Genomic DNA, 18,590 nt, shown 5'->3' on the forward strand with positions numbered 1-18,590 from the left:
TTGGACCCAGAATGTTGTTTTTTTTTTATTTCAAAATCGCTTCAGGCTCACTTTCAAGATGATCCAAACTCTTGCACAGCACACAATGAAAAGTCTTTATTCCACATATAGTTGCAGAAGAAATTCACTGTGCTTTGTTCATGTGCTTGTTGAGACAGTTTAAAGTGTCTAATTTGTTCTTATCAACAGCTGTGAATAGACTTCAGGAAGGCTCTGCCAAGGCAGCTTAACCCCATACAGTAAACATTGAGGCTTATTCCATTCAGTGCTCCCTGCAAAGAGAAACCAACTTGTAAACTTCATTTTTTTAGGATTTTCCATAAAATGTAATGAAGAAGTGTTTTTATCCATAAAGGTTATCATGCTGTGGCTAATATTTTACAGCAGAGAGGAAATTCTGAGTTTAGCTCCAAGTACAGTATATCTGCGCCCCGCAGGACTTCATTTGAACTCTCAGGGACGTAGATATTTGTCTACTTTTCGGCACCGCCTGTTAGTGCACAGATTACAGATGCCTGTGACCAATGATCACCGGCAACAATGAGATGCCGTGGTCATTGGTAAAATTAAAGTAATATACACTCACTACTTCCTCCTGTGTTCACATTACACAGGAGGAATTAACCTCTCAAGCCCCAGAGGTTTATACCCCCTAGTGACAAGGCCATTTTTTTTACAATTCAGCACGTCATAACTTTAACGATTTATTGCTCGGTCATACAACTTAGCACCCAAATGAATTTTTCTTTTCACAAATAGAGCTTTCTTTTGGTGCTATTTTATTGCTGCTGCTAGTTTTATTTTTTATTATTTTAACCACTTCGCCATATCTGGACGCATATATCCGTCCAGATAGGCAGTGGTGCTGCAGCCGTGTGTTGCGCGCGATCGGGCGCGCGCCCGCGCGCGCCCCCGCTACCTCCCGCTGCCCCCCCGATCAGTGAATGGGAATATAATTCCCATTCACCGATCCAAGTCCCCGGCAGAAATACCGACGCTTTCTCATCAGAGAGCGTGGTATTTCTGCCCCCAGGAAACAACTTCTCTTCATTTTAGTTCCTAGATGCGACATCGTTCGCATCTAGGAACTTTTTGAATGTGGCCATCTTGTGGCCAAATAGTAAACTGCACCCACATACCTGTATTGAATAAAAAATACATTATTTTACATCTAAAATTGGCTATTTACCTCCCAAACTAAAATTACCCAAATACATTTTTGTATTAAAAAAAATAATAAAAAAAATTACAATTAAAAAAAAAAAAACTACATAAATAGTTACCTAAGGGTCTGAACTTTTTAAATATACATGTCAAGAGAGTATCTTATTACATTTTTTAAAATTATAAGCTTGTAAATAGTGATCGACGCAAATTGAAAAAATGCACCTTTATTTCTAAATAAAATATCGGCGCCATAAATTGTGATAGGGACGTAATTTAAATGGTGTAATAAGCGGGACAAATGGGCACATAAAATGCATGGGTTTTAATTACTGTAGCATGTATTAATTTTAAACTATAATGGCTAAAAACTGAGAAATAATGTTTTTTTTCCATTTCTATCTTAATCTTCCTGTTAAAATGTATTTACAGTAAAGTGGCTCTTAGCAAAATGTACTACCTAAAGAAAGCCTAATTAGTGGCGGAAAAAACGAGATATAGATCAATTAATTTTGATAAGTAGCGATAAAGTTATTAGCGAATGAATGGGAGGTGAACATTGCTTGGATGCATAAGATTTTCGAAGCTGTAGGCTGAAGTGGTTAATTAAAAAATAGATTTTTTTTTAAAACCCACATACAGATAAGTTAATTGGCTTCCCATTCAACTGGCCCTAGACTACAATACAAACACTACATGACGCATACATCATCCTTTGTTGCCCCTGTAAATAAAACACACCTCCAGAACCAGAAATCAATAAATTGGCGTTTGAATAAAAATACTCACAGGTGTACCCGCTTTCTTTGACTTATGGCTACCTATAAACCTGTGTTTTTTGTTTGGTTTTTGTTCAGATAACCTGGAGCATCAGTTCAGTAAACACAGCACGCAGATCCACCTTCACAAGGCTCAACTCAATAGCAATGAGGACCGCTTCAGACTCTTAGAAAGCACTTGCTACAACGGTAAGCTGATCTGGAAAATCACAGACTACGAGAGGAAGAAGAGGGAGGCGGTGGAAGGTCGCGTGGCGTCAATTTTCAGCCAACACTTTTATACCAGCCGCTGTGGGTACCGTCTCTGTGCTCGGGCCTACCTCAACGGAGACGGTTCGGGCAAAGGAAACTATTTATCACTGTACTTTGTGGTCATGAAAGGAGAATTCGACTCACTCCTGCCCTGGCCCTTCAAGCAGAAGGTCACGTTCATGTTGTTTGACCAGAGCGGAAAGAGGAACCATATTGTGGACGTCTTCAAAGCTGACCCCAACAGCAGCAGCTTTAAAAGACCTGAAGGGGAGATGAACATTGCCTCGGGGTGTCCACGCTTTATTACTCACGCCCAGCTGGAGCACCCAAGGAACGCCTGCTACATAAAGGATGACACCTTGTTCATTAAAGTCGTGGTGGATCTGACTGATCTGGAGGAGCTATGAGCAAAAACTTCTGTTGTACAACAAAAAATTGGAATGGACTATCTCAGGGGCCTATTTATAAAGTGACTGAAGTTTTCTTCACTTTGATGGTTGTTTTCTTGTCGTCTTAAATTGAATGTATTTATAAAACTGCCAAAAAACTGAAATCTTACCACTGGTTTTGATGTTCAAAGTTCTAATAGGAACTCGAGCTTCTCAATGTAACCATATTTATATATTATGAAATGGGTTTTTCATTCATTTGCTTTTGTTTTCTACCATGAAACTGGTTTAAAAAATATAGAACAAGTTGCATTGCGGATTTGAGCTTTTGGAGCACCTGTGATGTAATCAATGCCAACCTATTTCTTCTCTGGACATGGGTACAATGGGACACAATAAGCTGGACAACGTTTTTTGTGGTCCCCATATCTCTGCACTTCACCCCTAGAATCCTGAGGCCCATATCCTATTATCTTTTCTCCTGCGTTTTCTTCAAGGAGTGATTTTCAAACCTTGCCAATAAAACACGTTTAAGGCCCTATTTACACATAATGGATACTAGAAGCCAAAAGGCTCTGGTAAAATGAAACCTGCACTGGGTAGGGAGAGAAAGTTAGATACTTACCTCTTCTGTTGTTCCCCGCCGTCAGCCGCCGGTCTTCTCCTATTCCTCCCGGTGTCCTGGCGACTTGGCTGACCTTTATCCTGGATTATCTTTGCTTCTGCCCGGCGCATAATGACTGGCAGAAGTACGCACACTCCCCCACCTCCTCCGTCCTAGCGTTTGCACTCCACTGAAAAGCAAGCGTCAGATGCTAATCACTTAGCGCAGAGGTCTCAAACTCAATTTACCTGGGGGCCGCAGGAGGCAAAGTCAGGATGAGGCTGGGCCGCATAAGGAATTTCCCAATCGCGGCGCATCGCCGCCTCTGCCCGCCCCTCTCACTCTTCCTTCACAGAGAGGGGCGGGGAGAGGCGGCGATCCGTTTGCAGATTGACGTCAGGAGGGGCAGAGCTGAAGCTGAAAGCTCTGCCCCTTCCAGGAAATGCTGGCGGATTGCCCCCCGGGCGATTTGGGGGCTCTGCAGCCCTTGTTTAGCGGCGGGGATGAGGCAGATTACTTGGGAGCACTGAGGCGAACTATAAGGAAGCTTTTGCCTGCGAGGGCCACAAAATATTGTATCGAGGGCCGCAAATGGCCCGCGGGCCGCGAGTTTGAGACCTCTGACTTAGCGTCTGACGCTTGCTTTGCAGTGGAGCACAGACGCTAGGACGGAGGAGGTGGGGGGTGTGTGTACTTCTGCCCATCATTATGCACCGGGCAGAAGCGAAGATAATCCAGTTTAAAGGTCAGTCAAGTTGTCAGGACACCGGGAGGAATAGGAGAAGACCGGCGGCTGATGGCGGGGAACGACAGAAGCGGTAAGTATCTAACTTTCTCTCCCTACCCAGTGCAGGTTTCATTTTCAGTCTTTTAGCTTCCGGAATCCATTAAAAGGAAACCTCAGGTCAGCTTCACACTGCATATTGGCAGTGCAGGGCGGCAGCCGCACCACAGGCCTTCGCGGAATACTATGTTACTATGTGGTATTCCCCGTCTGGCATCCGGCCAAGCAGTAAGTGACACTCACTTATTTACTTACCTGGGGCTTCTTCCAGCCCCCTGTAGTCCGTCAGCTCCTCGATGTCCGCCTGATCTCCTCTGTTCTCCCGGTGACGGCCCCCGGGAAGTCCCTGACTGAACCAGACATTCGGAGACCACCGAGCATGCAGGGCACTGGCAGCGTACCTCCATGGTTGCTCTCCTATGGTGAGAATTCTGACTCTGCACAGTTACAAGCCTTAAAAAAATTGCTGTTTTTACCTTGGAGTCGTCTTCAGCAATAATGTCATAGCTGAACCGCTGCATTCCTGTGGCACAATGAGGTCTTAGTCCCCCGAAAAATCCCCGGGTGGAGATTTAGGGATTGCTTCCGTGTAGAGGCAGTAGCTCTGCCTCTACTCGCGTCAATCTGCACGGATCTCCGCCTCCTCCCGCCCCTCTGTCTTCTTTCACTGAGAGGGGCGGGGAGAGGCGGCGATCAGCGCAGATTGACTATACTGGAGGCAGAGCTACAGCTCTGCCTCCCTTTGAAAGTCGTGGATTTTTGCCCCAGGATTTTGGGGGGTTACAGCTTCATTATGCCGCGGGGATGCAGCGTTTCAGCTCTGGCATTACTGCTGAAGAGCATTTAGATGTAAAAACAGCACAATTTTTTTTTATGCTTAAGGTGGCCACACACCATACAATTTTTTAAATATCTGTTCAATTTAAGAATTGCAATAAATTTTTCTGACTGATTGTAACATTTCAAAAATATGACCAATGTACCACACACGTATGTTCAATCTTTCCCCAATTATGATAAAAATGATTTCAATTTTGATAAAAATGATTGGAAACTCAGAGAAAATTGCTAGGGTGTGTATAGTAATAAATTAACAATCCAACACACACCATACAATCTTTAGTAGAAATTGAAAAGAAATATCTGGCATTCCGGATCGATTTAAATCGAAAAAAACGGGAAATCCGATCAGATTTTTCAGTCGAATGAAAAAAAAGCTTTCGATTTTTTCGAGAGATACGATTGTTTTTATCGAATTACTGTAAAATCGGATCATTTTATTGTATCGTGTGTGGCCACCTTTAGTCTCTCTTTAAAGAAAATCTGAAGTGAAAAAAAAAAAGATACCTAAGGAGAGGGAAGGTTCTGAGTCCTATAGAGCCTTCCCGTTCCTTGCATAGTCCCCTAATTCCAGCTCTGTCACCACCCTTTAAATCCTGCTGCCACGGGAGGCTGCGCAAGCCCGATAGGTGCGCAGGTGCAAGTGCACGCTCGTGTGTGCTCACGCATGCGCAGTATGGAGCCGCCCATCTTTGGGGCTACTCAAGCGCCTGAAGGCTTCAGAAGCTTCCCATGGCAGCGCAGAGCAGTATTTGACCCAATGGTCAAAGACTGCTGATGGGGGTGATGGTGCTCAGAACGAGGGGATTGTAAGATCGGGAAGACTCTATAGGACTTACAGCTTTCCCTCTCCTTAGGCGAGTATTTTTATTTTTTTCACTTCACTGCTTTAACTACTTTCCAACTGACCCACATCGAATGGCATGAACATGGCGGCAGCCCCAGGACCACTCAACGCCAATTGGCGTGAAGTCTTGGGGCGGGGCTTTGCAGGAGATCACACGCATCTCCTCTTTAATGATGGAGCTCCGCTCTGTCATCAGTCTCCCAGCGGCGACTGCTAGGAGACGGTTAGATGTCTCTTTACATTGTACAGCGCTGCGATCTATGGCAGCGCTGTACAGGGGACAGCCTTGTGACACGGCTGTCCCCCTGGGAGGCTCAGGAGCGATTGGCTGGCAGAGGGAGGGAGGGGAAAAAAAAAGGGGGCAAATTTATTGAAAAAAAAACAAACATCCCAGCACGGTGGCGTAGTGGTTATCGCTCTTGCCTTGCAGCGCTGGGTCCCTGGTTCGAATCCCAGCCAGGGCACTATCTGCAAAGAGTTTGTATGTTCTCTCCGTGTCTGTGTGGGTTTCCTCCGGGCACTCCGGTTTCCTCCCACATTCCAAAAACATACAGATAAGTTAATTGGCTCCCCCTAAAAATTGGCCCTAAAACTACAGTACTTATACTACATAATATAGACATATGGCAATGGTAGGGATTAGATTGTGAGCTCCTTTGAGGGACAGTTAGTGACAAGACTATATATATATATATATATATATATATATACACTGTACAGCACTGCGTAATATGTCGGCGCTATATAAATACTAAATAATAATAATAATAATCCCAGAAGCGATCAGAGCCTACCAAAAGAAATCTCTGTTGATGAGCAGAAGGGGGGGAGAGAATCACTTGTGTGCTCAGTTGCTTGGCACTGCAGCGAGCACTTGAAGCTGCAATGACCTAAATTGTAAAAAATAGCCTGGTCACTAGGGGGGTGTATGCCTAAGGTCCTCAAATGGTTAGCTAACTGCGCAGGAGCAGAACACTCCCAGCCATGGGAGTGCAATCGAGGAGATGCGTGGGCGGGGCCAAGCATGCACAGTAGTCAGCAACTAACGGAGCTGACAGCGGGAGAGTAGAGGGGGCCACACTGACAATGCTGACAGACTACATGGGGCTGGAAGTTGTCCCAAGTATAAATAATTTTATACTCCCCTCATGACAGGTTTACTTTACACCTTATACACACACCAGATAAAACTCAGTCAAGGCAATTGTCCGGTGTTGTCTTTGTCAAGACTCTAGTGTGACTGCAGTTGTGGAGGCTGCCATATTTATTTCCTTTTAAGCAATACCGGTTGCCTGGCTTTAGTGCTCATCCTCTGCCTTTAATACTTTTAGCCCTAGCCCCTGAACAAGCATGCAGCAGATCAGGTGTTTCTGACATTGTCAGATCTGAAAGATTAGCTTCATGTTGTTTCTGGTGTTATTAAGACACTACTGCAGCCAAATAGACCAGCAGGACTGCCAAGCAACTGGTATTGTTTAAAAGGAAATTAATATGGCAGCCTCCATATACCTCTTACTTCAGTTGTCCTTTAAAGCGCACCTGAACTTAGAACTTCCTCTCTGCTCTAAAAGATGAGCAACAGCATAATAACCTTTTACCTCCCTAGCGGTATGGACGAGCCTGACTCGTCCTTACCGATTGTAATTATTTTTTTTTAAGGATGAGTCGGGCTCGTCCAGTAATTGCAATTACTCACCTGCAGCGTCTCTGGCGTGTGGGATCCCTTGTCGGCACCTCGCGGCTTTCACTGCGAGCGTATTCCCGTCTTCTTTGCTGTGATCCCCGGCTGCAATCTCCTCTTTTTCCTCCATTGCGTCCCCCTGATGATGCTATGTGCGCCCCCTGGTGTTGGGGCGCACACCATCACATCAAGCGTCAAATTTTTAGTATGGGATTCAAACCATCTGTATTTCATCGAATATAAAAAATGTCTACTGCCCATTGCAGCAAATAACGTAAAAATGTATACAGTATATATTTTTTTTATAAAAGTTTAAAAGAAAAAGGTTTTTTTGTACGCATGCTTGAGGACAACTTGCAAGTGGCCCAGAAAAGTGCTTACAATATAAAGAAAGGCTTGCAAAAAATAAAAATTGTACCGCTTTTGGTCCAAAAATTAAACCTTAAAAAATGTATTTGTTACAGCTGATACAAATCCTACAATAAATCTGCCGTGTGTCTGCTTCCTGCTTTCATGGAAACACACGGGGTTAAAGGGAACCTGAGATAAGACGTGTCTCAGGTTCCATACTTACCTAGAGCTTCCTTAAAGGACCTCTGTCGCGAAAATCTTAAAATTACATGTTAACCTATACAAATAAGAAGTATGTTTCTTCCTGAGTTAAATGAGCCATAAATTACTTTTCTCGTATGTTGCCGTCACTTATAGTAGGTAGTAGAAATCTGACATTACCGACAGGTTTTGGACTAGTCCATCTCTTCATGGGAGGTTCTCAGGGTTTTCTTTATTTTTTAAAAGCACTTAGTGAATGGCGGTTGCTCCGTCTAACTGCCAAAGAAGTGTACGGCGAGCAGGGAGGCTGGCCAGCATCTTTGTATTAATAATTTTCAGGGAATGCCTTTATAAAGCATAAAGGCCATGCTGAGACTCCCCCATGAGAAGATAGGCTAGTCCAAAATCTGTCGGCAATGTCAGATTTCTACTACCTTCTGTAAATGACAGCAACATAGGAGAAAAGTCATTTATGGCTCATTTTACTCTGGAAGAAATGTACTTATATGTATGTTTTAAATTTTAAGATTTTCGTGACCTTTCCTCTTTAGCTACTGTACGACCGCTCAATGCCACGGCAGCCCCAGGACCAACCTAACGCCAACTGGCGTCAAGTCCTGGGGCTGCAGTTTGCAGGAGATTGCGCGCAGGCTGTGCGCATCTCCTGCTTGGGGGCGAAGCTCCGTCCCGCCTTCAGTCTCCGAGCGGCGAAACCGCCGTCTTTTCTGTTAGTACAGTGCTGTCCCCCTGGGGCACTTGGGAGCGATCGGCTCTTATAGGCAGAAGCTCTGTTGGTGGGGAGAAAAGGGGGGGGGGGGGGGGGGGAGGAATCACTTGTGTGCTGAGTTGTGCGACACTGCAGCTATACCTTAAAGCTGCAGTGGTCAATTATGTAAAAATTGGCCTGGTCTTTGGGGGGGTTTAACACTGTGGTCTTCAAGTGGTTAAGCCCCCTTAAAGGGAATGTCCAGGCAGCTAAAAAAAAAATGAAATTTACTTACCCAGGGCTTCCTCCAGCCCCTTGCAGCCATGTCCCTCACAGTAGCTCCACTCCCAGCTGCCGGCCCGGGGCCCCCACCGCTGCAGAGGTCGACCTCCTGTACTGCACCTGCACAAGCACCGCTGTCAATCACTCACAAGTGGTGTGTAGTGTACTGCACAGGCGCAGTAGTTCTACACCTGCGCAGTACTTGCAAGGTCGGCGTCTGAATTGGCGGTGACACCAGTCCGGCAGCTGAGAGCGAGGCTGCTGCAAGGGACATGTCAGCATTTTTTAAGCTGCCTGGATATTCCTTTTTCAGCGGACATGAAGAGAAAAAAAGTTTAATTTACTTGGGGCTTCCGCCAGCCCCCTGCAGCCATCCTGTGCTCCTGCCATTTCCAAACCATCCTCTGTTCTCCCATTGCGGCTCACTGTTGCTTCTTGCATCCACTGAGCCTAAAGATCGTCCTGCACAGACGCAGTACGAGAAATACCGCGCAGGCGTATTGGACACAGACTGCCAGAAGCAAAAGTGATCGGCGATGGGGGAACAGAGGATTATTTGGAAACGGCGTAAGCACTGGACGGCTGCAGGAAGCTGGCAGAAGCCCCAGGTAAGTGAAACACCGCTCTGCATGAGGGAGAGCAGCAGGATGCAATACTTGTTATGAGCAGAGACAGAACTACGTTTTTTCAGCGCCCGGGGACAGAGTTTTTGACACACACACACCAGAATGTGGACGTGGGTGGAGTCAAATGTACAAATGCGGTTCGATAGCCAGATGTACCCCTCTCCCCCCTAAAAACAGCGATGTGCCCCCCTCCCCCCATTTAAATATCCAAATGTGCCCCCTTCCCTTGTTCAGATAGCCAGATGTGGCATTCTTTAAATAGCCAAATGTGCCCCCTTTAGATAACCAGGTGTGCCCCTCCCGCCATTTAGATAGTGAGGTGTGCCCCACTATAAATAGCCAGATGTGTCCCGCTTTTTCTGCTGCTGTTAACACTTCTGCAGAGTCAGGGAGAGAAGCAGGGGCACTTTAGGCAGCCAGCGAGCCGTCTCTCATGCATGTGGAACTGCAGTGGCCATGTTGAGCCCCTTTACAGTGCTGTGCCTGGGGACATGTGTTCCCCCTTGCCCACCCATAGCTACTCCTCTGGTTATGGAGGAGACCTGCAACTTTTTATAAGGTGAGAAATGGCCTTTGATAAAGAGGAACTGTAGTGAAAATTACATATTGAATAAAATTGCTTATTTTTTTACAATATTCATTTACTAGTAGACCCAAGCCAGTTTAAAAACGTGCTGTAGGTCTTTTTTCTGCGGCTGCCGCCGCCAGTACTCATACGCGCGCCTGCCTCGCTCCCTGGTCCCGTCCAGCTGTCTGTTACTGCGCAGTAGGCAAATAACAGGTACACGGACAAACGCTGGACGCAGCGACACAAGGGTTTTATAGTATAGGATAGATTATTTAGTCAGTGTTTGCCCATTGTAAAATCTTTCCTCTCCCTGATTTACATTCTGAAATGCATCACTGGTGGTGATATCTTTAGTTCTGCCAGGTGATCAGTATTGAATGTTCGTTACTGAGAGTTCTATGCACAGAGGGAAATATAGCTTGCTTTGTTGTTGGAAAAAGTTATTTCCCACAGTGCAATGAGGTTCACAGACAGGAATCTGTCAGGGCCATGGCCCTGACATCACACAGTGGGAGGAGTTTTACCACAATATCAGCCATACAGATGCCCCTGATGATCTATTCCAGGAAAGGTAAAGACTTCTCATGGGAAAGGGGGTATTAGCTACTGATTGGGATGAAGTTAGAATCTTGGTTTAAGTTCTTCTTTAAAGGGACCCCAAGCAGACGAGCAAAATGGAAATCTGAACTTATCTTGGGCTTCCTCCAGCCCGCAAGATCTCTCGTGTGTCCTCTCCGTGGTCCCGCTGGCAGCTCTATTAGGTGCGCGACTTCGACCGAAATCATGTGCAATTGCACATGCGTGGCCCATCCGCATAAGTGTCCTGCGCGGTTCAGTCTTTACTGCACTTGCGCAGAACACTCACGGCGATGGGCACGTGATTGAGCTGGGCGTGTAGACGGTCCGCGCATGTGCAGTTAGTCAGGCATCTTTCAGAACCGCCAGTGGGACCACGGATAGGTCCCAGAGGATGCTGAGGGACATTGCGGGCTACGCGGGGTTTGGGGTTGGCTAAAAGAATTCCCAGGTAAGTCAAGATTTCCATTTTGCTTGTCTGTTTTAAAAGGTTGAGACGAAATAAGTAATTTGTCATCAGATCATATCTTCTTTATAAAGCAGTGGACTCCAAACGTTTTCAGTCAAGGGCCGGGTCAACATACTTCAGACTGCTGGGGGGGGGGGGGGGGGGGGGGGACATACATAAAATGATGTTGAAAAATATTACATTGAATCTAGGTATTGATTCCCCCCCAATCTTGCCCGGAGACCTCCCAGCAGCAGCCATTCAGTCATGCGGCGCCCGAAGAACGTCTTTGGGCACCAGACAGTGAAGCATACCCAGGAGACCACCTGCCGTCCAGTTGTACAGCAGTGTCACCTGATGTAGAATTGGATTGGAAGCCAGCAAATGACTGCTCACTGGTTTTTACAGTATGTGGATGGGTGGTGCCAGCACTGCTATTCTATATGCGAGCTGCCGATATTTAAAAGTGCATTGGGCCACATCTATGTTATATATTTGGTGTTTGGGAACCAGTGAAAAAGCCTCAGGGTGCCGCATTCGGCCCGCAGGCCTTAGTTTGAGGACCACTGTTATAAACCAACCCCGCAGGCGTTCCAGTAATCAGCAAGGAAGTGTGGGCTATGAAACATTTATTAGTATTATGCAAAAAAAGACAAAAAAAAAACTCAAACAAAGAACAAATCAGGACATAGTCCATTTTTTGGTGGTATTTAAGTGCTGCAGGTGTTCCTCCAAGAACTTGTGCGGGGGAAACTTGGCTTTTCCCCTGGCGATTATCTCCTCGAACTCCCTGCGCCTGCGTTCTGCATTATGGTGGCGCTCCTGCTGTGCAGTCATGTAGGGGCGGCTTATCCAATACTCTGTCTCTGCTTCTGTCTCCAGCCTCTTCATCATCCTTAATTTCATACTCTGCGACACCGGTCGGGGCCGCCGGTACTTGCCGAACCACTGGAGACCGGGAATGCCCTTCCGCAAAAGGATGTTAGTCAGGAACATGGTTACTGAGTTCCTATAAAAGGGAAAAACAAAATTCCTCTTTAGATATCATTGAGAAAAAAAAAATTCTGATAAAATGCATGATATAGTTCAGGGGGTCCTAATAACTAGGACCAGTTCTAAACTTTTCTCTGTCCGACTTGAGCTCTTTCTCTCTCTTGAGGTATAAGCCATCAACAGAGATAGTTAACCACTTCCTGCCCCATGATGTGAAAATAAGTCACTTCACTCTCCTCCCTACAAAATCCTAGCTAACACTTTATCTGTGAGCTGATAAAACCACTATAGAGTTGAAAAGTAAAGACAGCAAACCCCTCTCCTCCCCCCAGGAAATTCAATGGCAGGGCTAATGAGTAAACAAGTGTAAAATAAACATTGCAGGAGAAGACAGATGTAACAATTGAGTAATGTATACAATCTGTTACTAATACATTATGAAAAAAAATAACTGCTTAAATAAACTGGAGAGATAGACAAATAAAATGTGCGGGTTTAATGTACAAAAGAACTTTTTACAAAGCTATAACGTATGAAAGTGGTTAAATTGTGTATGATTTGTTCACTTTTTTTCCTTATTTTTCTTTTGAAATGCATAGAAAGTAAGGCAATTACTAAAGACAAATATCAGCCACAAAAAGTAAGTAATCAGAGCTGAGCTGAACTGTGAAAACGATCAGGGTAGAGAAGTGGTTAAAGCACCTGAAGTGGCCTTCAGTAGCGCTAAGCCACTCGGCGCTACTCTACTTTAGGGGACGCTCCAGGAAACATCATAGGGAAATTCAGTGACCGGTAATTGGGTGGACAGCACCCTCTCGAACTCCTAGGTTTCTAATCAGCTGTAGTAATCTATGCCCATACTATTCAGCCAATCACAATGCTTCATGCTGCAAGATGGTACTGTGATTGGAGAAGTGTACCCTATGAAGTTTCCTGCTCGGTCCCTTAACTACTTAAGGACCGCTGTAGTTGAAATGTACGCCCTGTTTTGATGGCCATCTGGCTGCCAGGGTGTAGATTTCGACTTACCGCCACGGCGCGCATCTGCCGTTTTCATCGCTCTCACCGCTGAATCTCCGCCATAGCTCACTCGCTCTGCCTCTCTGTATGACCGCAGAGCCCTGTGAGCGGTTCAGGAGCTGATTTCATTGGCTCCTGGCCCTGTCTTTCAATGTAAGCAATTCCCATTGGCTTACATTTAAAGACACAGTCAGGAACCAATGAGCGACTTCTGACCGGCTCATCGAAACGCTGCCGTCATAGAGACAGCAGAATGGGTGGCATTCCGCCGTTTCTGTACCAAGGGTCTCTGGTCCTTATGGGGGTAGAGACCACTGGTACTTAAGTGGTTAAAATAGACTAGCGCTAGCAGGTCATGCGCTGTTTTTATCTCCGTACATGAGCAGATCTGTACTACTGCACAGATTTGAACCCTTCTGGCACCCGCAAGTGTGACCTGTACACAGAGGAAAGAACTTCGGCAAAGACTGTCAATGTATGCCTCTTATCGAGGCATGCTGAAACCCCATCTGCACATGCTCAGTAGAGTCCTGCTGATATCCCTCTACTGGCTTGTCCATATGCATCCAATTGGGGTAGGTTAGTGTCAGGAGTGCGGAAGGTTAGTGTTAGCAGTGTGGAGGTTAGTGTAGGAGTAGAAAAGGGGGAGGAGAGGTTAGAGTCAGGCAGAGGTCAGGGGTAAACAAGCATAAGCGAGACCACCTAGGTATTCATCTATCCAGTAGTACAACCAGATATAGCATAGACCGGGTAGTACAACTCGACAACGTAGAAAGACTCAAAACCACAGGTTAAAATCAATGTATAACAATTCTACGGTCGATTGGATCAATCCAATCCAATGTGGATGTGGATCCAATGTTGGATTTTACAATCAAAATGGAAAAGAGAAAAATGCCCTATTTGTCCTGTGTCGATAATTACCTTCCGATTATTTACAATTGTAAAAACTGCACCAAAAGAGACAAGACAAATAACATTTATATCGCGCTTTTCTTCTGGCAGACTCAAAGCGCCTGAGCTGCAGCCACTAGGGCACGCTCTATAGTCAGTAGCAGTGTTAGGGAGACTTGCCCAAGGTCTCCTACTGAATAGGTGCTGGCTTACTGAACAGGCAGAGCCGAGATTCGAACCCTGGTCTCCTGTGTCAAAGGCAAAGCCCTTGACCATTACACCATCCAGCCACCAAAAGATTGCATCTGATGAAAAAAAATTGTACCGATATTGGGCACCTTAAAGGAAACTTGAGACTGGGTGGAAAGATAAAAATTATACATAACAGGGGCTTCCTTCAGGCTGATCGTTCCCTCTATGTCCTCCTGTGCCATCTGGATCCTCCGCTTTGCCACTCTGTAATTATTTTAGTTGGGGCATACTGTGAATGTGCGGGAGCGCGCAGCCGGACTGTGCATGCTCCGACTGAAGGAATTACTGGGCCGAATAGCGGAGGATCCAGATAGCGCAGGAGGAGTGCGAGGGAGCAATCAGCTTGAAGGGGGCTTGAGGAAGCCCCGGGGATGCGTAATTTCTCTTGGCTCCCTCCGCTCTCCCGCAGGTGGCTCCGTTAGTTGCATGGCATGTGGATGGGCTGTGCATGCGCACCACTCCCAGTCAGGTCACGCAGCTAACCAGCAGGAGAACGGAGGGAGCCCAGAGCAGAGGCGGCCTTAGAGTATGCGGGGCCTGGGGCGAGTGTCACATGCGGGGCCTAGAGCCATAAGTGTAGGCTATATACCTTATCACCACGTTCATGGGCTTGTCCGCCTTTAATGCAGTATTCCTTATTATTATTGTTTGAAAACAATTATGTCAGGTAAAGGCCACTAAGCCAACCAATATAAAAACAAACATTTGCATGGTGGTTTTAAGTGCGGGGGTGGGGGAGCTCATGCTTCAAGTAATTTGGAAATTCTAAGGTTCACGTTTCACAAAATTCACATTGTTGTAGTAACTTTTGTCTTGCAAAATTCAGCTAATTCAGCAATCATGAGGCCCCCAACAAGACAAATTCAGCAATCATGAGGCCCCCAACATGACCAACTCAGCAATCATGAGGCCCCCAACAAGACAAATTCAGCAATCATGAGGCCCCCAACAAGACAAATTGAGCAATCATGAGGCCCCCAACAAGACAAATTGAGCAATCATGAGGCCCCCAACAAGACAAATTGAGCAATCATGAGGCCCCCAACAAGACAAATTGAGCAATCATGAGGCCCCCAACAAGACAAATTCAGCGATCTTGAGGCCCCCAACAAATCATGAGGCCCCCAACAAGACAAATTCAGTAACCATGAGGCCCCCAACAAGACAAATTCAGCAGTCATGAGGCACATAAATAGAAAGCATTTCACATAAATAGGCAGAATGCCCCCTTAATATGGTAGACACCTCTCACCTGGCAGCAGTCCCCCAAAATCCACTCAATCTGACAGCAGTGGTTCCCCAAAAATAGGTAGCCCCAGGTCTATAGGTGTCCCCCAGAATAGGTGGCCAGCGGTATAGTTGTCCCCAGAACATGAAGCCAGGGGTAGAGATGTCCCGAGAACAGGTAGCCAGGGGTATATGTGCCCAGTATATGTAGTCAGGGGTATATGTGCCCAGTATATGCAGCCAGGGGTAAATGTGCCCAGTATATGCAGCCAGGGGTATATGTGCCCAGTATATGCAGCCAGGGTATATGTGCCCAGTATATGCAGCCAGGGGTATATGTGCCCAGTATATGCAGCCAGGGGTATATGTGCCCAGTATATGCAGCCAGGGGTATATGTGCCCAGTATATGCAGCCAGGGGTATATGTCCCCAGTATATGTAGTCAGGGGTATATGTCCCCAGTATATGTAGTCAGGGGTATATGTCCCCAGTATATGTAGTCAGGGGTATATGTCCCCAGTATATGTAGTCAGGGGTATATGTGCCCAGTATATGTAGCCATGGGTATATGTGCCCAGTATATGTAGCCAGGGTATATGTGCCCAGTATATGTAGCCAGGGGTATATGTGCCCAGTATATGTAGCCAGGGGTATATGTGACCAGTATATGCAGCCAGGTGTATATGTGCCCAGTATATGTAGCCAGGTGTATATGTGCCCAGTATATGTAGCCAGAGGTATATGTTGGGGACATATACCTCTGGCTACATATACTGGGCACATATATGTAGCCAGGGGGTAATGTAGCCAGGGGTATATGTCCCCAGTATATGTAGCCAGTGGTATATGTGCCCAGTATATGTAGCCAGAGGTATATGTGCCCAGTATATGTAGCCAGAGGTATATGTCCCCAGTATATGTAGTCAGGGGTATATGTGCCCAGTATATGTAGCCAGGGGTATATGTCCCCAGTATATGTAGTCAGGGGTATATGTGCAAGTAGGCAGGGGTATATGTGCCCAGTATATGTAGGCAGGGGTATATGTGCCCAGTATATGTAGGCAGGGGTATATGTGCCCAGTATATGTAGGCAGGGGTATATGTGCCCAGTATATGTAGGCAGGGGTATATGTGCCCAGTATTTGCAGCCAGGGGTATATGTGCCCAGTATATGTAGCCAGGGGTATATGTCCCCAGTATACAGTATGTAGCCAGGGGTATATGTCCCCAGTATATGTAGCCAGGGGTATATGTCCCAGTATATGTAGGTAGGGGTATATGTGCCTAGTATATGTAGCCAGGGGTATATGTGCCCAGTATATGTAGGTAGGGGTATATGTCCCAGAATAGGTAGCCAGGTGTGCCCCCCGCAGGAGGGGAACAGCGCAGAGAAAAGGGGGACCTGTGAGCAGCGGTGGAGAAGGGGCCCATCTCTACCCCCTTCCCTCACCTTAGGGCTCTCCCTCCCTCGCTCGCTCTCCCCTCCGAACTAATGTGCGGGTGGCTGGCAGGCAGCGTGTGGGACTTACCTTCCGTCTCGATGCAGTGCCGGTGTTCCAACAAACTAGCATACATTGTGAAAACAGCATACATTTAAAGTGATATACCCCTTGTTAGTAGACTCAGTGTTCCCTTGCCCACTCGCTTCGCTCGCTGGGCTACGGGCTCGGTCCTCGCTTCGCTCGGACAACTTTTTATTCTAACTCTATGTCCACTTGGATAGTGGAGATTGCACATCAGCACACAGGCAGCTAACTCGGCTTGCAAGTGTAGTGCTGCTGATGGGGTTAATTTATGACCTGCATGACTTTGCACATGCTCAGTAGCATCTGTATGCTATTTTGTCGGGTATGCTAAAATGTTGGAACACCGGCGCGGGATGGTTTAGCCACTACTCTGGTCTGGTCCAGACCAGAGCAGCGGCACCAGAACTGCCGGGCCGGCGCGAGACGGAAGGCAAGTTCCGCCCACTGCCAGCCACCCGCACATTAGTTCAGAGGGGAGAGCGAGGAAGGGAGAGCCCTAAGGTGAGAGAAGGCCCCCTTCTCCACCACTGCTCACAGCTCTCCCTCTTCTTTCCTCTGCTCTCCTCCAGCTGGCCGCACGGGCACGCGGCCGGGGGAGGGGGGGGGGCGGTCAAGTGGCGGCGGCGCGGGGCCTGGGGAGATCGCCCCAGTTGCCCCCCCCTCAAAGGCCGGCTCTGCCCAGAGAATGTAGAGCAGGGGTCTCAAACTCGCGGCCCGCGGGCCATTTGCGGCCCTCGATACAATATTTTGTGGCCCTCACCGGCAAAAGCTTCCTTGTAGTTCGCTTCAGTGCTCCCAAGTAATCCGCCGCATCCCCGCCGCTAAACGAGGGCTGCAGAGCCCCCAAATCGCCCGGGGGGCAATCCGCCGGCATTTCCTGAAAGGGGCAGAGCTTTCAGCTCTGCCCCTCCTGACGTCAATCGCTGCACGGATCGCCGCCTCTTCCCGCCCCTCTCTGTGAAGGAAGAGTGAGAGGGGCGAGCAGAGGCGGCGATGCGCCGCGATTGTGAAATTCCTTATGCGGCCCAGCCTCATCCTGACTTTGCCTCCTGCGGCCCCCCAGGTAAATTGAGTTTGAGACCCCTGATGTAGAGGGACTTCACTGACTACTGGGGGGGGCTCAGGTGGCCTGGAGCGGTCTGTTCAGGCACCAAAGTACTGCGTCAACGCATACAGCTCCCGGATACGGGGGCGCGACCGCACAAGCGCGACCTGGCAAGGTCAGCATCTGCTATGGAGACCCCGGGACACTGGAGCAGCAGCGAGGGTCAGTTAGGCTGCCAGGGGCTGGAGGAAGCCCCAGGTAAGTACTGTAGATCTTGTTTCGTTTTTTCTCCTCGGATGTGTCCTTTAACAAACCCAGGTGATTGGATGTCAGCCTGGCAGCGAGGATGCAACAAGTATCGTTTCTGGGAGCAGAGATACATTGTAACATCAGCATTGTCATTCCCCGCGCTGTTCTGTGCCTCACCTGCAGGAATATCTCCCACTGACCTCTCAGGAACCCTGCAGCCTCCCTGGCATCTATCAGCGTGCGTGCCTGTAGGCCTGTCAGCGTGCGCGCTCCCGGCCTGCACTTC

General features: G+C 47.3%; 2 protein-coding genes across 3 annotated transcripts in view; one reads left to right on the forward strand and one right to left on the reverse strand.

The window, feature by feature from the left end:
* The window catches only part of TRAF5 (TNF receptor associated factor 5), a 78,737-nt gene extending 75,935 nt beyond the window's left edge, over positions 1-2,802 (forward strand). The window contains exon 11 of the mRNA XM_068279692.1: positions 2,022-2,802. Within this exon, the coding sequence (XP_068135793.1) occupies positions 2,022-2,602 (581 nt within the window). The 3' untranslated portion in view covers positions 2,603-2,802. The remainder of the gene's footprint in view (positions 1-2,021) is intronic.
* Positions 2,803-11,710: 8,908 nt separating this feature from the next.
* Positions 11,711-18,590, reverse strand: MRPL57 (mitochondrial ribosomal protein L57). Of its 2 annotated transcripts, none has more exons than XM_068232928.1 (2): positions 18,482-18,590; positions 11,711-12,107 (listed from the first exon to the last, which is right to left on the reverse strand). In XM_068232928.1, exon 2 carries the CDS (start codon positions 12,092-12,094, stop codon positions 11,780-11,782), a length of 315 nt encoding a protein of 104 aa, XP_068089029.1. In that variant the 5' UTR covers positions 12,095-12,107; positions 18,482-18,590; the 3' UTR covers positions 11,711-11,779. The 2 variants fall into 2 exon arrangements, with proteins under 2 accessions (XP_068089029.1, XP_068089030.1); XM_068232929.1 differs by having other exon boundaries at positions 18,505-18,585.

The sequence above is a fragment of the Hyperolius riggenbachi genome, chromosome 4 (genome assembly GCF_040937935.1).
Source record: "Hyperolius riggenbachi isolate aHypRig1 chromosome 4, aHypRig1.pri, whole genome shotgun sequence".
NCBI lineage: Eukaryota > Metazoa > Chordata > Amphibia > Anura > Hyperoliidae > Hyperolius > Hyperolius riggenbachi.

Coding starts and splice junctions, on each gene's coding strand:
- MRPL57 (XM_068232928.1), bottom strand. CDS start 12,094: ATGTTCCTGACTAACATCCTTTTGCGGAAGGGCATTCCCGGTCTCCAG.